Source organism: Habropoda laboriosa, unplaced genomic scaffold (genome assembly GCF_001263275.1).
Source record: "Habropoda laboriosa isolate 0110345459 unplaced genomic scaffold, ASM126327v1 scaffold111, whole genome shotgun sequence".
NCBI classification, from domain to species: Eukaryota; Metazoa; Arthropoda; class Insecta; order Hymenoptera; family Apidae; genus Habropoda; species Habropoda laboriosa.
This window is the reverse complement of record NW_017100293.1, coordinates 1,339,126-1,354,462: the sequence shown is the minus strand read 5'-3', so window position 1 is coordinate 1,354,462 and position 15,337 is coordinate 1,339,126. Positions and strand designations below refer to the sequence as shown.

General features: G+C 41.2%; 1 protein-coding gene across 1 annotated transcript; it reads left to right on the top strand.

The window, feature by feature from the left end:
- The first annotated feature begins 925 nt into the window (after positions 1 to 925).
- On the top strand, positions 926 to 2,104 carry LOC108573873 (inducible metalloproteinase inhibitor protein-like). The gene is made up of 3 exons (XM_017936356.1): positions 926 to 998; positions 1,099 to 1,211; positions 1,622 to 2,104. Exons 1-3 carry the CDS (start codon positions 947 to 949, stop codon positions 1,793 to 1,795), a joined length of 339 nt encoding a protein of 112 aa, XP_017791845.1. The 5' UTR covers positions 926 to 946; the 3' UTR covers positions 1,796 to 2,104.
- Positions 2,105 to 15,337: the final 13,233 nt, after the last annotated feature.

The window sequence follows — 15,337 nt, the reverse complement described above, 5'->3', positions numbered from 1 at the left end:
TGTACAGTGAATGATGTTATAAAAGATTGGTTTTGGAGCCCCCTCGTTGATGAAGGCCCTGGTCAATTGCCCCTTTTGCCCATAGGATAACGCGCCACTGATATGGGCAACCCCGGGCCCTAATCTATTTCAGCGAAGTTTGTCTTCGATCTTCGCGTTAAATTTGTAGCATCGAAAAATTCTCGGCTATACCTGAGTTGCCGTGATAATAAACCATAGAGCCGAGTCGCGAAGTAGACCCTTCGCGAGGGGCCTTGGTGACGCACGAGGCCCGCCGTCTACTTTCGGGAAAACCCGAAATTATCGTCGAGGCGAGAGCTATCGTCGTCGTTGCGTGGTGAGTCCCACGAAAAAGTCGTCGTTAAATTTTGTTTATATTAAAATAGTTATATTAGCTTTAATTCGCTTATTGTATTCCTATCGCTCGTGTAAATATATTCATCCATATTAAAGAAAAAGGAACAAACAAACCTGCAAAGATACCACAAATTCTTTATACCAAAGCGTTGTATTACAAATAAACGAAATACGAAGCAGCAACTTGTTTTAATCCCTTTAATATTGATTTATTTGATTTAACAATTTGGCCTGGCCCTTGACTAGGAGAAATAGGAAAGCTTAGACATGGTTGCTCCAGAGTCAGGCATTTTTGCTCCATCTTTCCTTATCGCTCGATCAAATAATGCAGGGGAATAAAATAGTCGAAACACAAGTTCGAAGAAAGTGTGGATGACGAGTTATACTTAGAATTGAAAGAAATGATAAGTACAAAAACGGAGCAAGGGTAACAACAGAGTGTGGTATTGCGTAAAAGACCTTGCATTTGTTAAGTTGTGAACACAGTTGCACCATAATGAAAAAACATTCATCGGGGTATATAAGCTACTGTCATACAGCAGCATAATTCAGTTCTGATTGAAACGAGATCAGAAAGAGTTCCGTGAACATGAATAACTACGTTCTTGCTTTGTTCGTCGTTGTGGCGGTGTTGGCTACCTGTAAGTAGTTTATCGAACGACTTTTTTTCAGTATCGTGCGAATAGTGTGAAAAGAAAATGGTCGAATTAGAAGCTACGTTTGGTGTGTTACTTGTTTTAGCTGCGTTTGCTGAGAAATTGGTATGTGACAGACCTAACGAGGAATATCGTTGTGGATCGGCGTGTCAGACGACTTGTCGGAATCGTGGAGAAGTTTGTCCCATAATAAACATCGTGAGTCTTACATTCGACAAATAGAGGACAAATTTAGACTTAACCCTTTGCACTCAAAGGTCGTTTTGCTGTAGGAAAGGTTGCAAATCGGATCTTCTTTGAAAGTTTTTTCAATCTAACTGTGCTATCCTATTTAAATATTCGATGCATTCTCTGTTTCTCTATGGTGAAGAAATTTATGGAGGCCAAAGGATCTGCTCTCTGTCTCGAATTATTTCTCAGTCGCCCCTCGATTGCAAAGGGTTAATTTCACTCGGTTAAAGGTCATCTTCATTCCACGAATAGAACACAAATTCAATTAAAGATACTCTTCATTCGACAAATACAACAAATCCACATTTCACTTCATTCAGTTGAAGATTTCAGATCACGAAAAAAGGTAGATTTGTCATTAAGTTTCTATTTTATAGAGATGTAACGACGATTGTTACTGCATCGATGGCTACGCAAGGAACCTTCGAGGCCGGTGCATCCCCATATCGTTGTGTCCACCCAAATTTCGTATAGGAAGACGCCGCAATCCGTTCTCGACACTTCCACCGTTTCTCCAATCTACAGAGCCTCGTAATTTAATCGTTCCGTAAATTTACTGAATGAGAGTTGTTGTTTTTTCCGTCTGGCAAAAATGAAGAAAGAAGAAAAACAAGAGAAACACAGATAACATTACCGACGCCGATTACGCCGTCTCGCGTTAATTAGCTGCGCAATTCCATCCGCAATAAACACGGGCTACGTCATCCGTGAAAAGCTAGATGTGTACGATATTCAATAACAATGCCAGTGTATTAAATTCCTATTTATTCTTCCTTCCTAGCGTATAGGTTGTATTGGTTTTTACAAGTCGTTGGATACTTGACACGTTTGTTAATAAAAATCTTATCATTCTTCCCGTAGATTTATCATGTTTGCATAAATTATTATTATTACCCGACATGTCTGTGAGTTGGTTAAAAATGTTCAAAAATCGAACTCATCGTGGCGTTTGCTACAACCCCTTATAGCTCACATTTTTCTCTATTTGACGTATCGGAAATGATGAATTTTATTCTTCTTCCAGGCGGATATTAAAATAACGACATATTTTCCAGGCGTGTAGAAATAAGTCTTCCATTCGTGACTTCGATTTTTGCGATAGAATAGAAATGCAAAGCGCAATACGAAGAGTGAAAGAAATAATAATAAAATACTTCTCAGGCGTGTAGAAATGAATTTTCCATTCGTTAGTAACACCGTGACTTCGATTTTTGCGATAGAATGGGAAGAGTAGCGCAATACGAAGAGTGAAAGAAATAATAATAAAATAAAATACTTCTCAGGCGTATAGAAATAAGTCTTCCATTCGTTAATAACACCGTGACTTCGATTTTTGCGATAGAATAGAAATGCAGAGCGCAATACGAAGAGTGAAAGAAATAATAATAAAATAAAATACTTCTCAGGCGTATAGAAATAAGTCTTCCATTCGTTAATAACACCGTGACTTTGATTTTTGCGGTAGAATAGAAATGCAAAGCGCAATACGAAGAGTGAAAGAAATAATAATAAAATACTTCTCAGGCGTATAGAAATGAATTTTCCATTCGTTAGTAACACCGTGATTTCGATTTTTGCGATAGAATGGGAAGAGTAGCGCAATACGAAGAGTGAAAGAAATAATAATAAAATACTTCTCAGGTGTATAGAAATAAGTCTTCCATTCGTTAATAACACCGTGACTTTGATTTTTGCGGTAGAATAGAAATGCAGAGCGCAATACGAAGAGTGAAAGAAATAATAATAAAATACTTCTCAGGCGTATAGAAATGAATTTTCCATTCGTTAATAACACCGCGACTTCGATTTTTGCGATAGAATAGGAAGAGTAGCGCAATACGAAGAGTGAAAGAAAATTGCACTTTTTCGAGGATTACTCGATGTAAAGACACAATCGTTAAAGGGTTAAGCAGCTTTCGGTATTATACCAGAGTCGGTTGTCCAGGTGCTGACGAGCCGCAGACTCCAAAGCCGGCAGGAACAATCGGAAAGTCAAACAGTTTGACCAGGCTCGAAACGGAAGAGCTCCAATATTTGGCCCGGTAATGTAATTCACGGAGTAGTCGAAAGTGCTGAACCCTCCGACAATCCTTTCTCCCTTCGTTTCTTCTACTCATTTTCTACACATCGTTGCGTTAGCAGCGACGAGAGATCGCGAAGTCGGATGGAAAAAGAGCACGCGGAACGAGAAAATGTTTACCAATAAGGTCAGCCTAGATAAAAGTTTATCGCTGGCGAGAGGCGGCCGGGCCTCGATCTTGTTAGTTTATATACGTTCTCCTCGAATCCGTTCGCGATCCTCGGTGTTTGGTAAGAAGAAGAAGGGTTATCTGTGTCTGTTCGTGAGCAAAGTGTTTGCGTTTCGCTTTCACGGATTCGACGGAACAACTATTTACCATGCGCCACCGCACACCGTTCGCCATTTCTTTGCCGAGAGATCTTTGTTCAGCCGCGGTTCTACGCAGTCGAGGTCCGCGGGGATCTCTTTCCTCCTCCGACAGCTATTACGCAAATATTCACAGCCTACCGATGGATTACGTTAACCCTTTCGTTACTAGAGGCGACTATAGGCGGTTTCAGATTTTCCTCGAGCGTTTTGACGCACTTCAACTTGATACCTAATTTTATGCTTTACGGGCTTTCACCTTGATTTCAGACTCAATTTTATGCTTCACGCGCTTCCATCTTAATTTGGTATTGAATTTTATTCTTGACACGCTTTCGCGTTAATTTAATAAACCGAATTTCGAAAGGATACGGCCGAAATAAGAAATTGTGCCACGCACGTTACGCGTTAAAATCTGCCGTAGCGAAGGGGTTAAAGCTCGTTAGAGGGTTAGAAGGTTAGATTCTGCCGTTGGAGATAGGAGAAATTGTCGAGTGTCTTTTTATATGGTAGATACTGTTGCGTCGTATACCTTGATCAACTGTTATGACCAGGAGTCTGGCGCAGGTTGTTGATAGTTCTCGCTGGTTCGAGGTGGAATGAAACTTGGTTGTTGGGTTAGATGTTTTTCTTTCGGTTCGTTGATGTAGATGTTTGATAGATGATTTGCTTTCGGTTCGTTGATTTGTTTAGTTGAAATTCGGTTATTCTTTTTTTTTTTACGATGTGTCTCGTGCACTTGTTGTACTGTTAATGTCCAGTCTTGAGGTGTGTAGATGTATATATAGGGATCAGGTTGGTTCTGATTGGTGGTTGTGTTATGGAGGTGGAAAACGTGGTGTGTTCGGCTACTGGTCGACGAAAACTGTAACGAATGTTTTATGGTCCCGAGTGTTTTTGGGGCCTATTGTCTGAATGTCGCGCTAGTGAGTCCACGGGGGGTCGCGTCATAGTGAAAACGTCCTCTGTACGTGATTCCTGTATTATATTAATAAAAAACTACTTTTGCACACTAAGAAAACGTTCTTGGAGACTCCGCTCTTTGCCGCGACATAACAGTACGAGACTCGCCCTGACAAGTCTCCCGCTGTCGGACTGTAAAACTAGTCTCCCGACAACAAAGTGTTAATTTGCCTTTTCTCTTCTAAACAGTTTCGAAAGTACCTACGCGTAAATTAATTTGTAAACAAACCTCTTACCACAACATCCTGAATAAAGCTAATTGCATTAAACCACCTCCTCCATAGTTACCCAAACGAATGGACATAAACTCCGACACAAATGTTCCTCGGCAACTCGTTGTCGGTTAACGAAGAACGTGTAACGATAATTTCTCCGCTTTCCAACCCTTTTGCATAATTGTCATCGACGGAATGCAGCGTGTGCAGGCGGTAGGGGAATCAAGGTCACAGAGGGAAAAAGCGGGCGCACGTGCGTCGCGGCGCATTTTCACGAGGACGCGATGGTGCAGATGGGGCGCGGTAGTACACAGGGGTGAGCTCCAGCGGCCATGTCGGTTCCCAATTAAACAAATGCCCGGTTGGAAACTCGAGCAACCCCTCGAGCCTCGGCATCGAGCTTCCCTCTCTCTCTCTCTCTCTCTCTCGTGTTCTCTCTGCTTCCCTATCTTCGTTTCGACCGCAGAGGAGGGGAATCGGCGGTACGCACGTGTCGTGCAGCATGCGAAATTCGAGTCGTGGATTTGTGTGCGTCGCCACTCGACCTACCTTCCGTCCTGCGCGAATCGCTCGCGGGCCCTCCAACAGCAGCTAGCCTTGCGACACGAGGCAAGCGTGCAATCGCGTGCACGCGCCTGGAATTCCTAATTAACCGCTGGATAGCCGCCATTTTCACGGTAGAGATGCTGCGTTTAATTTATCACAGCGGGCATATATTCCGAGAGACTATCTTTTATTTCTTTCGTCGAAGAGACCTGAATCTTGCTACCAATTTGGGGTAGTGGGGAATATTTTGCAACGGAAGAGTTAGAAATTGTGTAAGTAAACTGTTCATTTTTTCCGAGAGACTATCTTTTATTTCTTTCGTCGAAGAGACCTGAATTTTGGGGTAGTGGGGAAGATTTTGCAATGAAAGTGTTGGAAATTATGTAAGTGACGTGTGAATCATCTTTGTTTCTTTTTTAGAGAGATCTGAATTTTTCTCTCAATTAGAACAGTTAGAAAATATTTTGTAACGAAGTGCTCATTTTTTCGGAGAAATTACCTTTTACTTCCTTTGTCAAAGAGATTTCAATTTTCCTCTCGATTTAGAACGGTGAAGAGTAGTTTGCAACGGGAGGGTTAGGAATTATGCAAGTAAAGTGTTTATAAGAACGCACGATAGTCACGGTACAGCGTCAGGTACTCAAAGGGTTAACGAAAGGCTTCATCCTTAAGGGTTGAAGAGTAATTTTCCGATGGTAATAGGTTCGCCTAGCCTTCCTTGCACATCCCGAGTGGCAATCCGGAAATCTGGCGCCACGCGACTTGCACAATAGCAAGTTACAGTATTGAGCAATATCCAAGAGAAGCAGTGGAACTTGGAAAATTTCAGCAAGTGGCGAGGCACTCTCTCCTATAGATACCAAATATGCGCCCGGAAGGTTGGCGCCGCCTAACTTGGAATACACTCACTTTCAATGGCAACTTTTGGCAACGATAGTCCGTACGAAACTTTAGATATACTTTACCTACTATGTCTGCAGGGGCTTCAATTTCACAATCCTACTTTTCGTCACTCTTTTTTATTACCCAGTACTGTTTTAAAAAAGTTTGCTCCATTTAGCAATTTTTATAGGAATTCTTTTAACAATCTTAGACATTTATTCGATTGCAATTCTGTTGGTAATCTGTTAATTTTAACTTGAACTTGAATTCGGTAATTTACTCGGTATCGTGGACTTTATTGCGAAATATCTTCGCATTTCAGACCGTGTACGGAGATATTACAGCGTACACGATACGATATTACAGTACAAGGAGATACTACAGCGACGACATAACAGTCTCACCAAAATATAGAAAAAAATTGGAGAAGAAAGAGGCACTTGCTTTCTTTTTATTAAAAAAATTTCTTGGAAATATCGAACTAAATTATTAAATTCGACACCAACTATCAAATTATTCCTGTTGCTTTAAACAAAAAGAAATACTCTAACAACGGCGTAATGGTCTCACGAAAACAAAAAAATAGAGAAAAATTGTAAAATAACAAGGCACTTCCTTTTTCCACTAAAAAAAATTTCTTGGAAATTGCCTGTTGCTTTAAACAAAAAGAAATACTCTACAACGACGTAATGGTCTCACCAAAAAAAGAAAAAAAATTGTAGAATGAGAAGAAAATTCCGTGGAAATATTGATCTAAATTATAAAATTCGACACCAACTTACAAGATGACCTATGTATTAAACAATTTAAATGAAATTATTCCCATTTCTCTAAACAAATACTGTAACAACGACATAATGATCTCGCGAAAAAGAAATAGAAAAAAGTGGTACAATAAGAAGAAGGCACTTGGTTCTGTCGTTAAAAGAAACATCCTTGTAAATATTGACCTAAATTATAAAATTCAACGCTAAATAATTCAAACGAAATTATTCCCATTGCTCTGTCGTGTACGAGAAACAAAAACCCCTCGTTCCCCACGGTTCCTCCGCATTTCCCATTTTTCCACCCCGGGCCGCGATCGCCGAAAGTTTCAACAGGCGAGGCTTACGCAGAATCCGCGTACGAGTCTGCATGGGAAGAGGTAACGACGCAGATTACTCCCCTTTGTTAGTTCACTTGTCGTGCAAGCTGTTATCGGGAGGCCGACGACGAGGGGTCGGACTGCGAAATTTTCGCAGCGAGCAACATGGCCGCGGCTGAATCAACCCCAATGCGCCGTGGCAGTTTCCCGCATCCCTGTCCTTCAACGGGGAGAACAGAGCGCGCCGGGAGAATATTCCGGTGGCGTTTTACGCGCTGCGTATATCATTATCGCGAGTCCATTTCTCTCCGCTTCTGGTTCAGGCCTCGATCAGAATTTCGTTCGCCGGACTAGAATTCTAAGGCCACTTGTAAATTCGTCCTACGTGAAGATTTCCTAGGAGGATCGACGGGGGGATCGAGGAGCCTTTGTTCGTGTTACGCCTCGCTTCCGGATACGACATATGGCGATAAACGAGAACCAGGGAGTAGCTTTTTTTCCTTCTCTCTCTGGGATTACTGTTTCGTTAGGTGAAAATTGCCGGTTTTGAACAATGGCTTAGAGAATATTGGGTCACGTTTTTCTTCCTTCTTTTTCGGGGAGCTTAAAGAAATCTGAAGCGCGGGTATTGTTCGTTTAATGGAGAATAGGGGTGTATTAGGTGGTGTTTAGGGGTTCGTATTGCTTGGGGTGGAAAAATCGATTTCTTAAATATGATTGCAAGCTCGGGGATTGAAATTTTAGAATGTTTGCTCGCTATAAAGACACGTCTTGCGAGAGAAAATTGTAGAACCGCTGTTTTTCAATACTTCTTCATAAAATTTATTTAGTTGTTGCACGAAAGTGTACTCTTTTATAGCATGAAAAGTTCACTTTCGTGTCTTGTTTACTTTTCTCGTAAAAAAATTGCAAAGTTGAGTCATTTTTCAACCGACTGAATTGCTATTTATAAATGATAGGACAGCCATTGTGTTCACACAGAAGGTATTGTATTTAAACAAAATGAGATAAGAAAAATCGAGCCAAATTCGAGGAATAAAAGAAACTAAAAATTTTCTAATTCCAGAATAATTTAACCCTTTGCACTCGAGGGCTCCGGAATTTGCCTTCAAACTCGAGGGCTCCGCTATGGAGACAATGCAAATAATTTTCAGTTCATAACATAAGGACAAAGACAAATCGTAAAATAATAATAATAATCGTAATAATTTTATAATTTTTTGTTTTTTTATATATTATAACATTTGTATCCATAATAAATTAAAAAATACAACAATGACTTTTCTTTTAGTGCGCATATCATTTACTTATATGTGAATATGATCTTTCCACTGAAATTGCTTCGAGTTGCTGGTAATATGAATGAAAAAAAAACTTCGAGTGCAAAGGGTTAAACATTAAGCACACTCTAAAGTCTAAGAAAATAAGTCTAGAAAAATAAGAGAAAAGCTTCAGTGCTTAAAAAATGGAACCAATTTCTGGGAATAAAAAGAACTAAAAATTTTCTAATTCCAGAATAATTCGGCATACCAAGCACACACTGAAAATGAGTCTAAAAAAATAAGACAGAAGCTACAGTGCTTAAAAAATGAAACCAAATTGTGGGAATAAACAGAGTTAAAAATTTTCTCAGTTCCAGAATAATTCAAGCATCAAGCACACACTAAAGTGGGTCTAAAAAAATAAGAGAAAAGCTTTAATACTTGGAAAATGTAAATAAATTTGGCAAACAAGGAAAGAAAAGACCGAGTGCAGTAAGTGTTCCGATACTTACGAACGCGAGTGTACACGCAACCCCTTAAAAAAGCTTCTCCCCTATATTACTAGGGATATTATTAAGTGTACCATGGTACCTTCTAGGCAGATGTTTCACGGTGTTTCCGGTGGATTAGAAAATACCGGCCGTAGGGCTTTTCCGTGGCTTCTTGGCCAAGCAGAGAATAAGGGGCCTGGCGTGCGCGCGTGTAAAGAGAGCAGGGTTCAATCGGCTCGTATTTATCCGGGGCTAATTAATGAAAAGGAGGGTAGAAGGAAAAAAGCCGGGTAAACATGAGCGAGTAAACTCTCGCGAGGCCATTCGACCCAATACCATTTCTACGCGTAACACAGTCAGCCCTCTTTCTCCCTATCTCCTCCCTTCTCCTTCTTTCCAACTCTCTCGAGGGTAATTCCGACGAATTTTCTTGAGTAACCTAACCTAAACCTATACTTGGTTCCGAAACGGAGGAACGCGTTTCCACGTGGAATCCCATCGATATGATAATCACGACAGTGTGCAAACACTGGTCGTCGTATGAATATTCAACGAACGTGGAGTGAGTGTTTGTTCGTTCACGTGAAATTCAAGTGTTAAATTAGTTAGGACGAATTTGACCAGACGTCGTGATATCCTCGAGCTGTGCTCTGGATTTTCACTGATTTTTCTCTCGTTGAAGAATTTTATTCTTGCATCGTGGTTACTGTTTTCATTCTCATTTTGCTCGAACCTGACTTACTTATAAATATAAACATCTGAAAATATGCAGTAACAATGTAAAACTACGTAGTATATACTATAACCCAATACATAATCTTGTTGGTGTTCGGCTTCCTTTGTGCTTTTCCTTTATTTAGATTACCCTATTGCAGCGATGGCGAACCTATGACACGCCAAGACATTTTGGGTGACACGAAACCGAGCAGATCACAGATTATCATCACACAATCAACGAGGTTCAGAATCGTCACTGAACCATAGCGAGTCCGTGATCGTGCAAGGTCGTAACGCTCGCAACATTATGGATATTTCTAGATGTGACACAGCATCCGAGTTAAGCTAGGCTTTTTCCCAATTTTGACACACCGAGCTCAAAAGGTTCGCCGTCACTGCCCTATTGTTAGACTTCAACTGAGCAGAGCACTTTATTTGCCTTAACACATCTTGCGCGGCTGCTTTGCCGCCAAACTCTCACCGGCTAGCGGGCGATTTTTTACAATTCGTACGCAAAATTACTTGTGCACAAAATAGCTGTAGTTTTTGAACTTTAGGTTCTTTTTTTAAATAAAACTTTTAGTTTCTCTTTAAAAATTAAGAATGGAATAAAAAGACCAGTTTCGACCAGTTTTTATTTGTGCTTCTTTCACTTTCCATTTCAGCAAAGTCCAGATGATTGTCAATTTTAAAATCTACTTTTATTTATCTAATTTTTATGAAATATCATTATTATCAACTGATCATTAATTCAGTTCCCTACTAATAAACTTGTTATAATTTCATTAATAATATTCTTCCAAGTTACTGTATTTTTTGCAAGATTCATAGGAATGCATTTTTGCAACGCACGTTTTAATGTTGAAATATACGGGCGTCGACCTAGTACTCATGTGTATCCGATCTTATTGTAAAAACATTACAAAAGCCCATCGATAACAATAATCCACCAATAATCCGTGCAAAACGACTTTAGTCGCTTCCCGCGCAAGATGTGTTAATATTTAACTGCACTGTATTTCAAAAATCTGTACCCAAAAGAAGACTATGCCGCATAAGTGAATCAGACACGATGTGTATCGTGATCGTGTACGGATTTCCATCGATTTCGATCGTGGTCGTAAACTCGCCTATCGTCTTATTCGAGATTAATAGGCTACCGGTCGGTAAAGTGTTAATATAAAACTAGAATTACAACGACGCGGCCTACACTCTATGACGCCGGACACGTTGTGCCGCGCTAACGGTGGACCTCTTAGAACAACAGAAAATCAAAAGGCTATCGCTATAGGAGTGATCACCTAAAAACGAGAGGTGCCGCCATGCGTCCGAAGCAAAGAACGCCAGCAGAAACACGTAATGTATTTCCTATCTAGACGTATCAACCAATTCTTTTCTTTTCCTTCTTCTCCCAGGATTCTTTTTCCTCCTTTTACAACCAGTACCTCCCTTCCTTCGTCTCGTTGCCCAGTCTAAATCTTGTCATCCTTTTCACTCTATCTTCACTCTTCTCCTTCTGTAGATATTTCGACTACTCTTATCATTTTGTACCATTTAGGTCGCTCCTGGTCCGGTCACGGTCCGGTCTCGTCTCGGAAACTATCTTTGGAAAGAATATTTTACCACCGGTTGCGGAAACTGCAATACGTTGTAGTTTATCTTTTTTCCATTCGTATTTTTAACCAAACACAGATGTACCTATGAACTAATTCAGAGCGGGATTGGACCGCTAGTGTGCCTTAGTGTATCTCGACTCATATATTTTTCTTCTCCTTTCTTCATTCTGTTTTTCTCTTTCTAACTCCTCCAGCTTTCCCTTTCTCGCCTCCGTATTCTTTTCTTCCTCCAAGGCTCTCTAAACACATCCTGGTGCATAAAAGTCTTTTACTCTTGCATCTCGACTATCTTTGAATTACACAAATCAAGCGTTCCCCCAAAATACGAATTTTCAGGGCTCGCTAGATTCTCCAGAAAATCAAGAAGGCGAAGAAAAGAGGGAAATTTTCATTCGCCCCACAAGTGGCTCGTTACCTAGACCTCCTGTTACCCTCTCCCCGCTTTCACGAGGACTCCCCGTCGACTATTTGCCGAAATGAGCGTTCGTCCGTACGGACGATCGGCAAATCGATCGGAAAAATGATTGGGTGGCTTGTCGAACAGCGTCGTCGAATCTGTCGGGCGAAAACGTGCAACGGAATAAATGCCGCGAACAAGATAAATACGTGGTACGATAAAAGGGGACGTGGAATAGAGCGTAGAGAAGAGGACAGAGATTCCTATTAGGCTCGACGACAACGGTCCGTAAACGATAGACGAGCGTCTCGGTTTTCATTTGCCAATTACAGTGTAACAAGATCGATCGATTCTCGGTGTTGTTCCCACTGTCACATGCTTGTTACGGGTCTCCTCCTGTTGCAACCATAATGAACACACTCTGCTATGGTCACCTGCAGATTCCAGGATGCACCTTCTGCGACCTATCCATGTGAAATAATGAACACACTCTGCTATGGTCACCTGCAGATTCCAGGATGCACCTTCTGCGACCTATCCACGTGAACGCACAGTACGTGTTCCGTCGCGCAGGTACGGAACGCGTGGGGTCTTCGTTGACCGGGTTTATCGTAGCTCCGCGAAAAAATAAGTAATTTCTTACAGAACAATGCCTTGTCCGCGTCCTCGATAACCGAAGACGTGTCATAAACGAGGGTTCCTGAAGGGTCGATCCACGTGTCTGTAGCGGCACTCTCGGCCGAGGGTTGACCCGGCGGGAATTTCCGACGCGTCACCGAAGAACAGCGAGCCGTACCTGCGCGACGGAACAGTACGCGATTCGATGGCCGATTGGGACGGTACGGTGAGCTCGTCTGTTTCTAAGGGTTAGTTGGAACTGTTGTGAGCGAAAATCTGCACTGATGGTAATTTAAAATGTAACGGGGTGCAAGTAGAGATGTTACTATCGATGGTAGGAGTTTGGAGATTTGAAAGGGAGAGAAATCGGGGAAGGTGGTGAATTTTCTGAGAGTACGGTAGATTTTTAGTTTTTGAAAAAATTGACTTGCACTCGGTTATTTGCTACATTTTCTTTAAGGTTTGACAGAGAATTGATCATCTGTCGGTATGAATTTTGCAATAAAAATGAAAGGAATCGTGAGAGAGTGTCGTTTATCTGACTTACTGTCACCTTTTTTCAGCCTAATTTTGGACAAGGTTGTAAATTTTCTAAGAGTAGAGTGGGCATTTAGCTCTCTAAAAAATCGACTTGCACTCATCTGCCAGATTTTCCGTAACCTCTTCAGGGACGAGTTTTTAAGGTTGGAAAAAAATGATCTAATTTTTCATGTAGTCACATTTATATTCGTGTTAAATGGATAGCGATTAAACTGCTTTCCTTGTTGGGAGATTACGTTTTCCACATTTTCTCTATGGAAAATATATACTTTCATATATTTCTCTATATTCTCTAATTATCTTATCGCACATTTCTCTCTATTCCCTATATTCTCTAATTAACCTAATATTCGCAAACATCGTAATTTTCGGAAAAACTGAACTTACACATATGCGTCAGTGTCCCTAAAGAGGACAACTAAGATTTAACAGAGACTCGATCATCTGCCAGCATAAATTGAAAAATATCCATCACACAATAAACCAAGGAATCGTCACAGAAAATGATAAAAATTACCGAAACTTTCAATTTCCAAAACCACCACAAATCATCGCAGAAACTCTCCCCAAAACCCATCACTCCCCCGAATCAAACTTGACCCACATCCCCTCCACCCCTCTGCTCGAATCTCCACCGAGCTCTAGCTTTAAAGAAAACTCCCGCAGGATAGAAATCGATCGAGCAGAAAACACTTCTACCCTGTTCGAGTGTTAAGAGGATTCGGTGGGTGGTAAAGGGAGAGCTAGAGTACAGAAACGCTAAGAGAATTCACCCTCTGTAAAGTGGACCTCGCGAGGATCCGGCTGACGCGGGCCTTTTGTTTGCCTCAGACACGCCGGAAGTCTGCGAATGATATCGGTGGCACGGGGGCACCGTGAGAAAAATGACACTCGGTCAAGCGGACGGAAAAAAGAGATTTAACGCTGAGCTTCCTCCCTTTTTACTTTGCCAGAAAAGTCTCGAGAAATTCCTCGAAACATCCAACCTTAACCCTAGTGCGTTCTTTCGTTCGACTGTACACTCGAGGTTTTCGGGTCTTTTCTGACCCAAAGGTCTTAGGCGTTGCAATTTTTGTTACGAGCACGCCATATGAACATAGGTAATGAACTTTCGATGTAACGTTAAGGGAACATAAATTTGATAACAGCAAAAGTAATTAAAAGGATAAGGCGATGGGTCAAAAAAGACCCGAAGACCGCTCTAGAGTTAAGCTCGCTGGTGCTCGCGTAAGAGTGTTGCTAGCCTCTCGACAAGCGGAGATATACATCGTGGAAACGTATTTACGGATGTTTGCCGCGAAAAGAATGTTTTTACGACAGGTGTATATACCTACCTACTCTTTGCTCTTGCCGTTTGCGTTTCGTTCGATGGCCACGTCTTTCGCCAGTCACTCGCGCTCTTGTATAAGCGACCGGTTAAGTGTCTATTCTTCCGTTTCGCCGTTTATGTAATTCGTTGTCCCAACAGAGCCCGTTTTCGCGGCTTACCGGGAAATCACCTTGGACTTTGAATGTGTAGAGGTCTTAGACTGTTGGAAGATGTGTGCTTTAATCCTAGCGATTTTTGTTGGAGATTGATTTTAGAGGTTGTTCTTTGGTATCTTGCCTTGTGATTTTTTTTTAGTGGCTATCTCTGTTAATCCTAGATTAATCCTGAATTTTTTGTTTAGTAATCTTCAGACTTGTGAACTGAAGGTAATCTTGCGATATGATACTTTTGTTGTTTGCTGATTGTTATCTAGACCACGTGTGTGGGTTGTTACTGCGTTCCGCTAGTGTTACCGATAGTTTGTGATTTAGTTACGGTGTTTGAGCTAGGGGAACGTTTGTTGATAAAAAGCAATCGATCACAGGTTAAACTTAGAAGCCTCGATTAACCCTTTCGCGACTGAATTATTTTTTTTCTGTCATTGTGTCTGCAACGGATGTTAAATTTAGTCATTTTTGATCGAGTACTCGAGTGGAATATATGCGTCCCACTGTTCACGAAAAAGTTAACGAGGAATTATATTTTTCAAGAATTTGCTAATTAGGTATCTATCGATCGTTGTGTCTATAATGGACATTAAATTCAGATTAATTTTCGTTCAAACACTCAAGTGGAATGCATACGAAAGGGTTAACATTCCAATCAGTCCAGATGATAAAAGCCTCCTAACTATTATTCTTTAAAAAGTTAGACCAACGCGACAGTTAAATTCGTCCAAGCTCCGTGCAACCTTTGTCCATCAATATCTCCATAAAATCCTCTCTGAGATCGATAGAGGCGACCTTGGCTCGCACCCTCGATAGAGGGATCCTCCGTCGAAAATCCTCGCGAGATCCGCTCGCGGAGTCACGCGTGCCGCTAACTACGAAAGGGAGTACATAGAGAGG

Excerpts from the sequence above, each read along its gene's own strand:
- LOC108573873 (XM_017936356.1), top strand. The coding sequence starts at position 947 with ATGAATAACTACGTTCTTGCTTTGTTCGTCGTTGTGGCGGTGTTGGCT. Across the intron at positions 999-1,098 it reads TGTGGCGGTGTTGGCTACCT|CTGCGTTTGCTGAGAAATTG; the intron begins GTAAGTAGTTTA and ends TACTTGTTTTAG. Across the intron at positions 1,212-1,621 it reads TTTGTCCCATAATAAACATC|AGATGTAACGACGATTGTTA; the intron begins GTGAGTCTTACA and ends TCTATTTTATAG.